Source organism: Typopeltis vanoorti, chromosome 20 (assembly GCF_054136105.1).
Source record: "Typopeltis vanoorti isolate ZY-2024b chromosome 20, IOZ_Tvanoo_1.0, whole genome shotgun sequence".
NCBI classification, from domain to species: domain Eukaryota; kingdom Metazoa; phylum Arthropoda; class Arachnida; order Uropygi; family Thelyphonidae; genus Typopeltis; species Typopeltis vanoorti.
Genome location: NC_143568.1, coordinates 24905369 through 24921726, shown reverse-complemented (window position 1 = coordinate 24921726; position 16358 = coordinate 24905369). Strand labels below are relative to the sequence as shown.

Below are 16358 nucleotides of genomic sequence, written 5' to 3'. Positions count from 1 at the left end.
ATCAATGACATGATCTTGCTCCTACAGAACATATTTCCACATGACATCACGGCCCTTTTTGCCCACGTACTCCGCTCCAGATATTTTATGGCAAAAGAATTTTTACCTTCAAAAAGAAGGTACAGCCATGGGCTCACCACTTTCTCCCCCAATAGCTAACTTTTATATGGAAGACTTTGAGCAATGTGCTCTAGAGACACATGTCTAAAGCCCAAAATTTGGCTCAGATACGTCGACGATATTTTCGCCATTTGGCCCCACGGCCGCGAAGCTCTAAATACATTCCTTAGCCACCTAAACAAACAACACAAACGTATCCAATTCACCATTGAAATGGAAAAAAACGACTCTCTTCCTTTCCTAGACACACTTGTCACACGTCTTCCCTCTGGCTGTCTCTCCTTCTCAGTTTACCGCAAACCTACACACACAGGCCAATACATACACAAAAATTCTTACCACCACCCAACACAAAAATTAGGTGTCATAAGCACCCTTAAACACAGAGCCCTAACTATTTGTTCGAATGAACAGGCTCTAAATCAAGAATACAAAATCATCAACCAAATATTTATCAAAAATGGATACAATAAAAAAAAACTATTCACAAGATCCTCCATAAAGATACCAGTAAGAACAAAAATGTTTTCAAGAATGCTATTGCCATTCCTTATGTTAGAGGCATTTCTGAAAAAATAGACAGAAGACTTCGCAAATACAACATTAAAACCACCTTTAAACCCCCAAATAAGCTAAGACACCTACTCAGTTCCTCTAAAGATCCTCTTCCACACCTAGCACACCCAGGGGTATACAAAATACACTGCACATTTAACATACCATACATAGGGGAAACAGGGCGAACTATCCCAATCAGACAAGACGAACACAAACGAAACATTAAATACCCCCACTTCAGTAAAACAGGCCTTTCTGACCATGCACTCCAAACATACCATAGAATTGACTGGAAAAATACCAAGTCCCTACACGCACCAAAACCTGGTTTGAGAGAAAATTTAAAGAGTCTTGTGAAATGCTCAAACACAACCCAAATCTCAACAAAAATGATGGCCTCACCATTTCAAGAGTATGGAGGACCCATCTACAACCTGTATAACATCCTAAACTAGCATTAGAAAAAATTCCCACTACAAGAAGACAACCTGGTGAAGTGTTTAGAACATTCAATAGCAACTGAAAGAAATCATTTTGTAACTATCCAGAATATTAATACATGAGGACTCTAATAGTTTATTGTAGTTGCATTAATCTATTTATAATATATATATATTTTATTTTATTTATTTTTTATATATATATATATATATATATATATATTTTTTTTTTTTTTTTTTTGGTTTTCTTTTCCATCACTAGAGGTCAGGCTAGAAAAAAGATTTATTAACTACGTAGATTTAGTTTACTGGTATAGAAAGCATGAGCATGTAGCTTGGTTCTGTATACAGTTGTATTCTTCCGATGATGACCTCGATATAGAGGTCGAAACGTCAAGTTTTATTTTATTTGTAATTAATAAAATAATCTGTTCAACACGTGTGCTTTTGAGTCCCTAAATCTACAAATATGAGTGCTGATCACCGTGTAACCCTAAAAGAAAGAAACTTTAAAACAAGAATTGGAAATTATTAAAGATACAACCTTATTAAATGGATACAATCCAAAAACAACTCAAAATCATCAGCCACTTCCCTACACATCAACCAGACAAAAAGAAGCCTGTAGGACTCCTATTACCATATATCAAAGGCATCTCGGAATGTCTGTCAAAAATTATGAAGAAATACAAACTCGCCACTACCTATAAACCAATCAACCAGATACACAATTTGCTACCTTCTCCAAAAGACAAACTTTTACCTGTGATGCTACCTGGCATATATGAAGTTCCATGTTTTTGTAAGATGTTTTACTATGGACAAACAGGAAGATCTATAAATAAATGCATCTCTGAACATCAAGACCACATCTGTCTTATCAAACCGCACAAATCTGGCCTCGCACAACATGTAGTTGAAAACCCTAACCATAGGATCCAATGGAAAAACATCAAGCTTCTACATAGATCCTTATATAAAGAAAGTGCTGAAGCCATCACAGACCAAATCTGAACAGTAATGAGTGTCTCACTATCCCAAAGTCTGGGAAATTATTATCCTCAATTATATAAAACAAATTTATCAGATATATTTTAAGTTAATTTTAAATTACAGCTGATGTTTTTTTTTTTTTTTAATTCCTCAAACACACTACTGTACGTATTGTTGCTGTATATATTGGCGTATATATATATATATATATATATAATCACTGTATGTATATATACAGTGATTCCAATGTAAGCATGTGCACAAACTGTTCCTTTGAATGTAATTCCTAGTATTGTTTGTAATAACTGTACTGCTGATGTCTTAAGATACTTAAGACATCAGCAGTAAGATGAAATATCTACATATTATTAAAATTTAATTACTGTGGTATACATGTGAATTTTTAGTTATGGCCTGACCAACTTATATATCTCAATCATACTGCCCCCCCCCCCCACTCCTATTCGTGAGGCTTTGCAAATTAAACTCTCTCAATATGTCTTCATACTCCACATTCCACAAATCCTATTGCATTAATAACATCAAACTTATTTAATTCCTCATAAATCACCTGCTTGTTCATAATTAAGCCATCCTCTCTACACTTGAGATGATTTCACCCTGATGAGGATTAAACACCTTTATATTCCGTTCACTGAATACCTCAGTTACTGCAGTTACTATGCCATAATCCTTCATCCATTAATATTATCTTACCATAATCATCATTTTTCTTTCTACTTGCCACCCAACAGAAAAACTCTCTATGGTTTTCAGTTGTGTGGTACACCTGATTTGTTAATTTCTACTTATATACTGCACTTTGCTGTCCTTAACAAATTCAGCCACCTTCTTGGCCTACTCCACAGTTTCTCTTCTTCCAGATTTTGGTCTTAAACCATTCATTCATCCATATAATACCCACCTTATTTAGCTTTTGACCTTTAAAGTATGTTCACATACTGATATTGTTACATATCTTTTCCTACCCAGCATTCATCTGTTGCCTGCTTATTTCCTCATTCCATGCTATAGCTCCAAGCCATCTACTAAGCTACTCATATGACTAGCCACCACCACCCAGGTGTTCATCTAATGGTAATGCTCACCGATTGGGAAAAATGTGACGCCCTGATCACAATGACACTCGCTCATGAAATGATCAGATCTCAAATTCTCGATCCTCACATGCCCTCCTTTGCATACTGGTAAGACAGATGTCTCTCAAGAAATTCATTTTCCTTATTTCCAAATGCTATTTCTTCATACGAGGGGGGAGGCTGAAAGTTTAAACACCTAAAACAAAAATGACATTAAAGCAAATGATATACCCACAACAAAAAACATATCTTAAAACTCTTAACCCCCCCCAAGTTTCATCAAATTGTAATAATTTGTTCATTTTCTTTTAGGATATATAAGAAGACATGTCAGAGGTTTTGAAGAAATTCGAAGACACAGAGATGCAGGCCATCATCAAGTTTTTTGTGCTACAAGAAAAGTCCACAACTGGGATTCACCAAACTTTTTGTGAGACTTTAGAGTACTGTGCCCCAGTATATACAACAGTTGCCAGATGAGTAGACAAGTTTAAAACTGGGCATCCTGAGACATCAAATGCCCTCAGGTCAGGAAAACCTTCCACAGCAGTCACACCAGAAAACATCTATGCAGTGCATGCCATGTTTGTTGATAGATGAATACCAGCCAGAAACATGGCAGAGACTCTGGGGATATCTGGGGAATGAGTTGGGATCATTATCCACCAACATCTGGATATGCAGAAGCTTTCAGTGAAATGGATCCCCAAATGTTTGAATGCTGACCCCAAAGAGAGAACATGTACCATCATCTCAAGTGATTTTGGGTCATTTTGGGATCATTATCCACCAACATCTGGATATGCAGAAGTTTTCAGTGAAATGGATCCCCAAATGTTCGAATGCTGACCAAAAAGAGAGAACATGTACCATCATCTCAAGTGATTTTGGGTCTTTTTGTGAAACCAGGTGCAAATTTTTTGTCTCGTATTGTGACTGTTGATGAAACATAGCTTCATCACTATGACCCAGAGACCAAACAACAGTCGAAAAGTCAAAAGGGAAGGTTCTTGCTGTTATTATCTTTTTGGATATCTTTCCCATGACAGTTTTCCTTACCAAGTCAAAAAAGGTGAAACTGTTCAAGAGCTCTGAAGGAATTGAAGGAGGTACTGAAGGAAAACTGAGCAAAGGCATGTTGCTTTTGCAGGACAGTGCACCTGCTCACACTGCTCATGAACCCCCAAAAGACAATACACAATTTGGGCTTTCAATGTCTGTTTCACCTACCCTATTCACCAGACCTGGCCCCATCTCACTATTTCCTATTCCCAAATTTAAAGAACCACTTGAAAGGAACAAAATTTATCACAGATGATGAAGTCATATCTGCAGCTGAGGACTGGTTTATGCAACAAGGCTTTTTATTCAGATGATTGCAAATGACGCAGCAGCATTGTAAAAAGTGTATAAGACTTCATGAGAGGGATATGCAGAATAATATGTAAGTTACATGGTTCTAAATTCCTTCATGCTGATTATCACAACTTTTCAGCACATCCTCGTATAGTAATCTATACTGCCATAATTAAAATCACTCATAATAATAATCCTTTCCATGTTGCTTATACATTTCCTCATCACCAGCCTACATGTCACTGTCCTATAGCAGCATACAAATAAATATCTCTTCCTATCAACCTCCACCTCACACCATACGTATCAAAACCATTATCGCTATTTCCCTCTTTCATGCCTACCTTATGTAGACATAATTCCAGTAGCCTTCCCCTTTTCTTCTTTTCCTTTTCTATCTTTGTGAAAAACATCATATCCTTCAATTTGTATTCCAGTCTGGATATCATCCTTATCTAATCATATTTTTCTTTTCTTCAACCATTTTTGGGCAAATAAAGTTCCATATTTCTGATGCTCCTGGCATTTGTACATAACCACAGCAATTCACTTTTAAGTTTATAAGACGTCCTACCAATACCATGTCTTGGTTGGGATTTCCACACACACACATAACCATCATAACCATTCCCAATTGCCTTTATCTGTTAACCACATCTATCTACTTATACTCACCTACATTCCTTACATCCCAATCCATCCAATTCCCATGCTGATCATCCTCATATATACACGTTCACTACCACTACTTCCAGCATTCCTTCTCCTTATACTGTGTCTTCCTGTCCACCTTGCCTCCCTCAAGTTCCATATGCCTGGCCTGGTTGGCTGAGTGGTTAGTGTATCTGCTCTCTAGTCAAAAGGCTGTGGGTTCGAATCTTGCCATGGGCATGGATGTTTGTGATGGTGGTGGATGGTAGATGGCATTTGGTGTAGTTGTAGGCCATTATAGTTGGTGGATTGAGTGGTGGAGACAGAGAGTTGTCGAGTGGGTGCCCTCCCTCGATGAGTCTTTGGACTCCCTGGAAGTGTCACGTAATAATAATAATAATAATAATAATATATCCAACACTTGCATTCATGTTCGCTCATTATTATCACTCACATTACTTCTGTTTTCATATATAATTACTTCAGTCATACCAGTTCCTTTCTCCTGATCTTTTGCTTCATCTCTTGCTTCCTTGGCTTTCTTGCTCATCACTCATTCCTCCTCACACCAAGCCCATTTAAATTATTATTATTATATGGCAATTCCATTGAATACATAGACCCATACTAACTTTTATGCATATATGAATCCTATCACACCTCTCCTTAAACTCATTCACTATCATTGCACTCACAGTTAATTCTGGCAGTCCATTCCATTCACCACTCTCCAATCAAAAAATCTAGTCCACACACCCTTACTAAACATACTACTAACCACACCCTTACACGACTTCCATGGATGACCCCTATTTCTCTAGTTATTTGTCATATATATTGAAAAATTCCCTTTGCATCAATTTTATAAAATCCCTTAAATATTTTATAAGTTTCTATCATCTCCACTCTTTTCTGCCCATCAACTAAATTTTGTAACCCACACATCTTCAACCTGTCCTCATAAGGAGCATTCCACAGACCTGTCACCAGCTTTGTCACTCATCTCTGAATCCTCTCTACCACCTCCAGATATGCAAGAAACCCAGGTAGAAATAAAAATCTCTGCACAGTATTTAAGATGCAGCCAAATCAGAGCCTTATAAAAGGGATAATATGACTTCCCTATCTTTATTTGTCAGTGTGTTTTTCAAGATCCAAGTTATCCTTTGAGCTATGTTACGCAATGTTTGCAATAAGCCCTCTGAACTTCAATTCTCTGTTCACTGTTAGCACTAAGTCTTTTGCTTCATCAATTTCCTGTAATCCAATACCATCAATATGATATACCATATGCAACCTCTTCAACCCGAAGTGCATAACCTTACATTTTGCAACATTAAACTGAAAATCATTATCCTACACCCACAACGCCAATTTATTTAAATCATCCTAAAAATATTTACATCACCTTCATCAACTAATTCCCCCCTCAGTTTTGCATCATCAGCAAATAAATGAACATCCCACCACAAGTTGTTCACTAAACTGAAGCAGATGGGATTGGATGATAGACTAGTAAGTTGGATAGGCGAATGGGTATAAGACAGGTGTCAGCAAGTTATTCAGTATGGGGGTTGGCACTATCTCAAAAGAGGAACATCACTAGTGGTGTGCCACAGGGATCAGGACCACTGTTATTTAATTTTTATATTAATGATATTGGGATAGGTTTAACTGATGATATGCAACTGTTTGCAGGTGATAAAAAATTGCGGAGAGTGATAAGGAATCAAGTAGATGCGGCCTTACAGGAGAACTTCAATGAATTGTATGAGCAGGTAGCAGTGTGAAACTGTCAATTCAATGTTGTAAAGTGTAATGCTCTGAAATTTGGCAGGCAAAAATGGGATGCAAAGTATACACTTGACAAGGGAATTTTGAAGAAAGTTGAGGAGATAAGAGAGACCTTAGAGTGGTGGTAAATAAGGATCTGAAGTTCAGAGGTCACACTGCACAAGTTGTGAAGACATCACATCAAATTATGTCCATGATGAGGAGGAATTTAATGTGTAGAAAAGAAATAAGGAGGTTTTTGTTCCATTGCGCATGGATTTGGTCCGTGTTTTTTATGATGATGATGAGGATATATTGGAAAGGATCCAGAGAAGGCTGACAAGATCGTAACTGGTCTTTTTGACAGGGTATGTGGACAGATTGAGAGAATGAAGTTTGCAAACGCATGTGAATAGGAGGAAGAGAGGGGATATGATTGTGACATTTAAGTTGGTAAAGGGTTGTTACAAGACTAATGTGGAAGAAACTTTTTGCAGAAAGGGAGAAGGGGGTAAAACAAGGGAACATCCATGGAAGCTGTATAAAAAGGATGTGGACAAGGGCATAAAGAATAGGCAAATGCAGATACATTGAATGAGTTTAATGCATGGTTTGATGGGCTTGTGTGTAACATTGTTCGCTTCCTGTGATGAGTCTTTTGACTCCATTAAGGTCTGGTGTTAATAATAATAATAATAATAATTTAAATCTTTCCCTATTCAATTCTCTGTTCACTGTTAGCACTAAGTCTTTTGCTTCATCAATTTCCTGTAATCCAATACCATCAATATGATATACCATATGCAACCTCTTCAACCCGAAGTGCATAACCTTACATTTTGCAACATTAAACTGAAAATCATTATCCTACACCCACAACGCCAATTTATTTAAATCATCCTAAAAATATTTACATCACCTTCATCAACTAATTCCCCCCTCAGTTTTGCATCATCAGCAAATAAATGAACATCCCACCACAAGTTGTTCACTAAACTGAAGCAGATGGGATTGGATGATAGACTAGTAAGTTGGATAGGCGAATGGGTATAAGACAGGTGTCAGCAAGTTATTCAGTATGGGGGTTGGCACTATCTCAAAAGAGGAACATCACTAGTGGTGTGCCACAGGGATCAGGACCACTGTTATTTAATTTTTATATTAATGATATTGGGATAGGTTTAACTGATGATATGCAACTGTTTGCAGGTGATAAAAAATTGCGGAGAGTGATAAGGAATCAAGTAGATGCGGCCTTACAGGAGAACTTCAATGAATTGTATGAGCAGGTAGCAGTGTGAAACTGTCAATTCAATGTTGTAAAGTGTAATGCTCTGAAATTTGGCAGGCAAAAATGGGATGCAAAGTATACACTTGACAAGGGAATTTTGAAGAAAGTTGAGGAGATAAGAGAGACCTTAGAGTGGTGGTAAATAAGGATCTGAAGTTCAGAGGTCACACTGCACAAGTTGTGAAGACATCACATCAAATTATGTCCATGATGAGGAGGAATTTAATGTGTAGAAAAGAAATAAGGAGGTTTTTGTTCCATTGCGCATGGATTTGGTCCGTGTTTTTTATGATGATGATGAGGATATATTGGAAAGGATCCAGAGAAGGCTGACAAGATCGTAACTGGTCTTTTTGACAGGGTATGTGGACAGATTGAGAGAATGAAGTTTGCAAACGCATGTGAATAGGAGGAAGAGAGGGGATATGATTGTGACATTTAAGTTGGTAAAGGGTTGTTACAAGACTAATGTGGAAGAAACTTTTTGCAGAAAGGGAGAAGGGGGTAAAACAAGGGAACATCCATGGAAGCTGTATAAAAAGGATGTGGACAAGGGCATAAAGAATAGGCAAATGCAGATACATTGAATGAGTTTAATGCATGGTTTGATGGGCTTGTGTGTAACATTGTTCGCTTCCTGTGATGAGTCTTTTGACTCCATTAAGGTCTGGTGTTAATAATAATAATAATAATAATTTAAATCTTTCCCTATATCATCAAATTAAAGAATAGTGCCCTAGTTCAGCACCTTGAGGTACTCCACTAGTCACCCTCATTCTCCTAAATTCCACTTCACCATATACTGGTGTCTGTCTGTCACCCCCCCCCCCCCCCCCCATCCATACCACTAGCTTCATATCCATTACCATCTGATCCAAGTTTTGTAATAGTTTTCCATGTGGTATTCTGTCAAATGCCTTTGCAAAGTCCAGCAGTATCATGGTGAAGCCATTCCCTTTCTCCACTTCTGCTGTTTCTTTATTATAAAATGTGAATAAATTACTAAGACAGGACCTACCCTTTACAAAGCTCTGCTGCCCAATAATATTGTATTCTAATGTTCCACTAGTATAAAGTATTGTATTCCTATCCACCCACTGTTTTGGTTTCGGATTTTACCTTTAACAGTGGGTGGAATAACCACTCCTGAGATATTAATTGGTATGCAATTTGCTGCTTCTGTCTAGAAGACAGTTTTATGTAATCGGACTCTCTGATTCTCTTTGCATTTCCTTAGAACTATGCCAGAGCAGAGTCTTAGATTGAACAACTTTGTCAGAGGTACTGCCAATTCTCTTGCACATATACATAGTATATGGTCATGTGCCATCTGGTCCAACCACTGTATTCACATTGATATTTTTCAATATTCTGAACACCTCATATTCATCTACCTCAATACAGACATGGATCTCTGTCACATCAGCAAATGCAAAATCTCCACCTGGATAGTTCACCTTTGCAAAAATGATCATTTAGCAACTTAACTATTTCTTTTGCCTCTGTCACATTTCTACCATCAGCATTGCTTAAAGTCATCCTTCCATAGTCAGTTTTCCTCTTAGTGCTTGCTACCTGATGACAAAACTCTTATGATTCACTTTATCCTGCTTAGCTAATTTTCTTTCATACACCCTCTGTCCAAAAAGAAACCAAACTTTTGATAGAAAATAAAACACAGGCCAATTATAATTATTCAAACAATTTATTTCAATCAATATACTCTCTCTCAGCTTCGATACAGTGTTTGACATGGTCAATTAATTTGTTAAATGAGTTTTTTATATCGGTTTTTGGGATACTGTTGAGGGTCGTGGTTACTGCTGCTTGAATGTTTTCAGTGGTATCGTATCACTTTCTTTTCATTGGCAAATGGAGTCGAGGGAAGAGAAAGAAGTCACAGGGTGCTAAATCAGGTGAATACAGCGAGTGATCCAACACACAAACTTGGTTTTTGCTCAAAAACTCTCTCACAATGTTCGAAAGATGAGATGGTGCATTATCATTCAAAAGTGACTAGCTGCCAGCATACGATATTCATGCTGTTGCGACTAATTCTTGCTATCAATTGCTTCAAAACTTCGAGATAAAATTAACCGTTTGGCTAGGCGGAAATGCAAAAGGAATATCAGTAAATGGGATGAGAATTAACAATCTGAGATTTGCAGATGACATTGTTATTATTGAAGAAGATGAAAGAGAACTACAAAAAATATTGAAACATTTAAATGAGGAAGGTAAGAGATTTGGATTTATTATGAACTTGGAAAAAACAAAGACAATGGTATTTGGTGAGAAGAACATGAAACAAAAGATACAATTGGATGTAATTGATGTAGAACAATTCAATAAGTAAAATGACATATGATTTGTACTGTAAAAGAGAAATGAAGATCAGGATTGCAAAGGGAGGAAGAAATCTGAAGGCCATGGATAACATCTGGAAAAGTAAAGTGATCAGCCTGCAAATAAAACTAAGAGTACTGGAATGCATATTTAGCAGTGTACTGTATGAATCTGAAATGTGGGTAATAAATATGGAATCAAGAAAAAGAATTTTGGCATTTGAAAGAACTTGTTACAGGAAGATTCTAAGAATAGGATGGGTACACAAAATCACAAATGAAGAGCTCTATTGGAAGATACAACCAAAGGAGAATCTAATGCAGAAGATTATACAATGGAGGTGCAATTATTTGGACGCATCTGCAGAATGAGTGAGGACTGGAAGATAAAGGATGGTGTAAACCATACAAAGAATGGATAGACGACATAAAGTAGTGGTGTGGAATGGGTTTACAGAAACTGCGACACTGCACTGGACAAAGAAAGGTGAAAGAAGATAGTGAAGGAGGCATCGATAACTAACAGGCAGCGAGGCCATGGTTCATGATGATAATGATGAATGGGAACTATTAAGCTCTCATTTCCATTACTCGTATGTTAGGCACAATGGTCCATCATTGCCAAGTATGTTTATATATCAGTAAGGAAATACCGTGAGTAGGCATATTAACTCACGTAAATTATTCTTTATTCATAGAATTTTCACCTGAGTATCACAGGCATCATCAGTACAGGTACAAGGCTAATAAAACAATAACTGTTATATTCACAAAGTGCCACCTAAGTAGCTAAGGTTAAATTTCCTAAATTTATTTAATTATTATTTATTTATTTTATTTTATTTTAAATTATTTAAATTTAATTATTTAGTTATTTAATTATTCAATTATAATAATTAAAACTTTTTTTTTATTTTTTTTATAAATATATATATATATGTGTGTATACAATTATATGTTACGAAAGATTGCTGCTTTATAAAGTACTATCTCCCACAAGGGGGAAAGATGTAGACCATTGGATCTGTTTAGGTTAGGGGAGTGAAGTAATGTTCACATGTTTCTTTGTATAGCCATTCCATTAGGAACCGACTTTTGTGAATGACTTTTGTCTTGTTCCACTTAACTCTATGTCTGGTGTTGATGGCATGTTCTGCAATTCCAGACTGTTCGGGTTCAAGGTACTGGATGTACGACTGGTGTTCTTCTAACCGGACCTGAGCAAATCTTCCTGTTTGCTCGAAATATGATAATCCACATGAGCAGGGAATCTGGTAGACACCTGGATAGCTGAGATGTGGGAGCTTGTCCTTTGGAGACATTAGGAATGTGGAGATTTTTCTGATGGGTCGAAAAGCCACACAAATATTTAGTGGTTTTAGCACCTTAGCTATGCGTTCACTAACCCCATGTACATAGGGGATAGGTATACGTGAGGTTCTTCTGTACTCGAAGAGGATGATCTTCAAGTACAATCGTCTAGATGCAGATCGGAAATTTTATTTCTGAAGTCCACAGAATTTTTTATATATGTAGCAGTTCTTCTAGTTGACTTCAGAAATGTGGACTGTGAAAAAATGTGAAACTGTGGACTTCAGAAATAAAATTTCCAATCTGCTTCTAGACGATTCGGAGATTATGATTAGTCTAGATGTTGTTTCATTATTTAAGAATGTTCCATTGGCAGACAGCATAGAATTACTACACCAAGAATTTCCTCCAGACATTGTCAAATTATCTGAATTTGTAATAAAGTCCAGTTATTTTTCCTTCAAAAACCAGTTATACCAACAAATCGAAAGGACAGCAATGGGTAATCCAATATTTCCTGCTATTGCCAACTACTTCATGGAGCATTTCGAACAGCGTATCTTTGACAACATTACACCCAGACCTAACATTTGGTTCAGATATGTGGATAACATTTTTGCCATATGGAAGGGCACCTCAGAAGAATTACAGCAGTTTCTCTAAAAAATTAATGCACTTCATCCAAGGAATCAGTTCACCCTAGAAGTAGAAGTAAATAAGCAGTTAGCCTTTCTAGACCTCTTGATTCTTCGCCAACCAGATGGTTATCTACAATTCATAGTCTATAGCAGTGGTCGCCTAAGGGGTCGATATGACATTGTTAGGGGTCAATTCGGGCTCAGGGGTCAACAAAAAAACATCATTGTATGGGTAATATTTAATTCGATTAACTTGGATTACCTCCATGACAAAAGACGGAGGTAATGACAACGCAATTAAGAGTGAATCGTGGGATCAGTACCTCCATCTTACAGGTCCTATTCATGGACCTGTAAGATGGAAGGGCACCTCAGAAGAACTACAGCAGTTTCTCTAAAAAATTAATGCACTTCATCCAAGGAATCAGTTCACCCTAGAAGTAGAAGTAAATAAGCAGTTAGCCTTTCTAGACCTCTTGATTGGCCTCAGGTGATGGCCTCAGTAAGGTCATGAAAATAGTTACTGAGGCCAATCAAGTAGTCCAAAATTACGTATTTACCAATAAATGGATGTTGGTGGTTCCTGCCGGCCGATGCAGTGGGAGCAAGATTGCAACATGTGCATGGTTCTTATGTACTGATACTTACAAGTATTCAATCCCAGTCTCATTTTTGCGCATCGACATACAAGTGAGCGTTAATGTTCTAAAATTCATCAACATACATATTATAATTCAATCGTTATTCATTCACGAACTAAACTTCTCTATGTTGAAGAGTTGAGCAGCGCTGGTAGTAATACCAGTGATATTAATACCAGTAGTTTATTAATATCACTAGTAATACCAGTGATATTACTAGTGATAGTAATAGTAGTAGTAATAGTAATATAATAATATATACTATATTATACATACAATAAACACTGTAACTATAAAATAAACAATCTAAAAACTCACATAAGCGTCTTTTTTTGCTTGTCCTATTTTAATTACGTAATAGTAAAATATAGGGGGTCAATAACAAGTCAAGAAACTCTTGAAGGGGTCGACGGGCAAATAACTTTGGCGACCCCTGGTCTATAGGAAAGAGACTCATACAGGCCAGTACATCCACGCTGAATCACATCACCATCCCAGCCAAAAAGCAGGTACTATAAAAACACTAGTTCATAGAGCCAACTCCTTTTGTTCTTCAGAAGAATTACAGTATATTAATTCCTCCTTCATATCCAATGGCTATAAGAAGTCCTTCATAAAAAGAGCTTTAAGTGGTCATGCTCCAGCATCCTCTTCAAGTACAGAAGAACCTACATGTATACCTATCCCCTATGTACACGGGGTTAGTGAACGCATAGCTAAGGTGCTAAAACCACTAAATATCTGTGTGGCTTTTTGACCCAATAGAAAAATCTCCACATTCCTAATGTCTCCAAAGGACAAGCTCCCACATCTCAGCCATCCAGGTGTCTACCAGGTCCCTGCTCGTGTGGATTATCATATTTCAGACAAACAGGAAGATCTGCTCAGGTCCGGTTAGAAGAACACCAGTCGTACATCCAGTACCTTGAACCCAAACAGTCTTCAATTGCAGAACATGCCATCAACACCAGACATAGAGTTAAGTGGAACAAGACAAAAGTCATTCACAAAAGTCGGTTCCTAATGGAATGGCTATACAAAAAAACATGTGAACATTACTTCACTCCCCTAACCTAAACAGATCCAATGGTCTACATCTTTCCCCCTTGTGGGAGATAGTACTTTATAAAGCAGCAAATCTTTCCTAACATATAATTGTATACACATATATATATTTATAAAAAAAAGAAAAAAAAAAGTTTTTAATTATTATTGAATAATTAAATAAATTTAAGAAATTTAACCTTAGCTACTTAGGTGGCGCTTTGTGAATATAACAGTTATTTAAGTATAAAGAGCTAATAAGCTTCATTTCGGCAATGAAAACATTACTTAAATTAAGGGGATATTAAATCCCACATAGTTTTAAAACCGAATAAGAAACTCAAAGATTGGAATCAGAGAGTTTCTTGCCGAATATAGTAAACTATAAAGTATCGGCGATCACTTAGCGTGAGCTAATGCAAGTGACCCTAGTACGTAGTACAATACAGGATGACTCGTTGCAAAGGTGGGGAAAGTTCATGAGTTTCTTATTCGGTTTTAAAACTATGTGGGATTTAATATCCCCTTAATTTAAGTAACAGTTATTGTTTAATTAGCCTTGTACTGATGATGCCTGTGATACTCAGGTGAAAATTCTACAAATAAACAATTTACATGAGTTAATTCCATTATTATAATAGTTAGTAATTACATATCCGAATCCAGATTAATGCTTTGATAGGGTAGTTAATCCTATCTTCAATGGCTTTCAATCTCAGGTATTCTTCTGTCAGGTTTTGTGGGATGAAAATCTTGAGTTTCTGGGAAAGGGGGGTACCCATATCTGTAGAGGCTGGTTAACTCATCTGCAAACTTCCTTCAAATATTCCTTGACCATTTCCATCTCCTAACATCCTTCCCTTATGTCATGATGATACTGCTCTAAACTGTTTCTATATTTTCATATACTCTCCAGCTCAGTAGGTCAAATTAAATATCTACATAAGCTAGTCATTCAAACCTTGAATCTTCTGAGCTGTGGTCAGATGTGTTATTTATAATGCTACTAATTGCCACAAATATTTATGTATATATTAGCCCATATTTGCTGATAAATATCAAACATATCCGATTCTCTGCCCAATGCAGTGACCTGTCACTGCAGTAGGCAGAGCAAGTTAATGTTTCTACAAAAGGAGAGAGTATTAGTTTCGAACTGTGAAACTTAGTTTATTTTCTTTCCAATCAAAAATATCAATTTTTTTTAATACCAAGCTAAGGATTTTTAAGGTAAGGATTTTTACTTGGAAAGGAAAAAAAGCAATATTTCAGTAAGTTATCTCCACAATTAGTGTTTTCTTATAATGCCTTACATTTATAAACAGTCATATTATGATGTGGAGTGCATACATACCTTTTAAGTAGTACTTACCGTGTGCCAGTTTCCATCGTTCAAATGGCCCTTACTAACTAATTTCTTTCGTATTTTGTCACGTACATCCATCACAACTGCACGTTCTTTGAGCATAAGAGCAAAATGTGATATCCTACGTGTATTTCTAATCAGTACCATCAAACCATTCGGGTAGTAAGTGCGAAAGTCAAAAGTAACTGTGAAACTAAAATAAAAATATTATTTTTTAATATAAAAATAATTATTCTTTAATATATATCTTTAATCACATCATAAAATGCAATCACTTCTGGTATGATAATAAAATAAGATAAACATTTCAAAAATATCTTGTCAATGGAAATTTACTGACACAATGCAGATATCATGTTTGAAGGCATCTATATCTGTTTTAGTGATTATTAGAACTGTATTTTTTTAAAAAAAACTACAAATTTTAAAGAATTACTAGATATAATTAGATACCTTATTCAATGTGTGTCTGCATTAACTACACTCTCAGGCAATCATTCCACTCATCAACCGCTCTCAAAACTACTACTCCTCATTCCATTGCTTACACCTTCTTTATATAGTTCCATGGATTTCCTCCATTCTATGAAAAATTTCTCCACATTAACTTGTTAATGACCCCCAACCATCTTATATGTCTCAATCATATCCCCTTTCCTCATCCTATTCATGAAGTTTTGCAAACTGCATTCCTTGTCTTCATACTCCACATTCCAAAGACCAGTTACCAC

General features: G+C 36.5%; 1 protein-coding gene across 1 annotated transcript in view; it reads right to left on the bottom strand.

Moving 5' to 3' along the window:
- LOC150095284 (laminin subunit alpha-1-like) overlaps positions 1-16358 on the bottom strand; it is a 1249242-nt gene that overhangs the window by 113397 nt on the left and 1119487 nt on the right. Inside the window, exon 60 of the mRNA XM_090410638.1 lies at positions 15634-15820. Coding sequence (XP_090266764.1) covers positions 15634-15820 — 187 coding nt within the window. The remainder of the gene's footprint in view (positions 1-15633; positions 15821-16358) is intronic.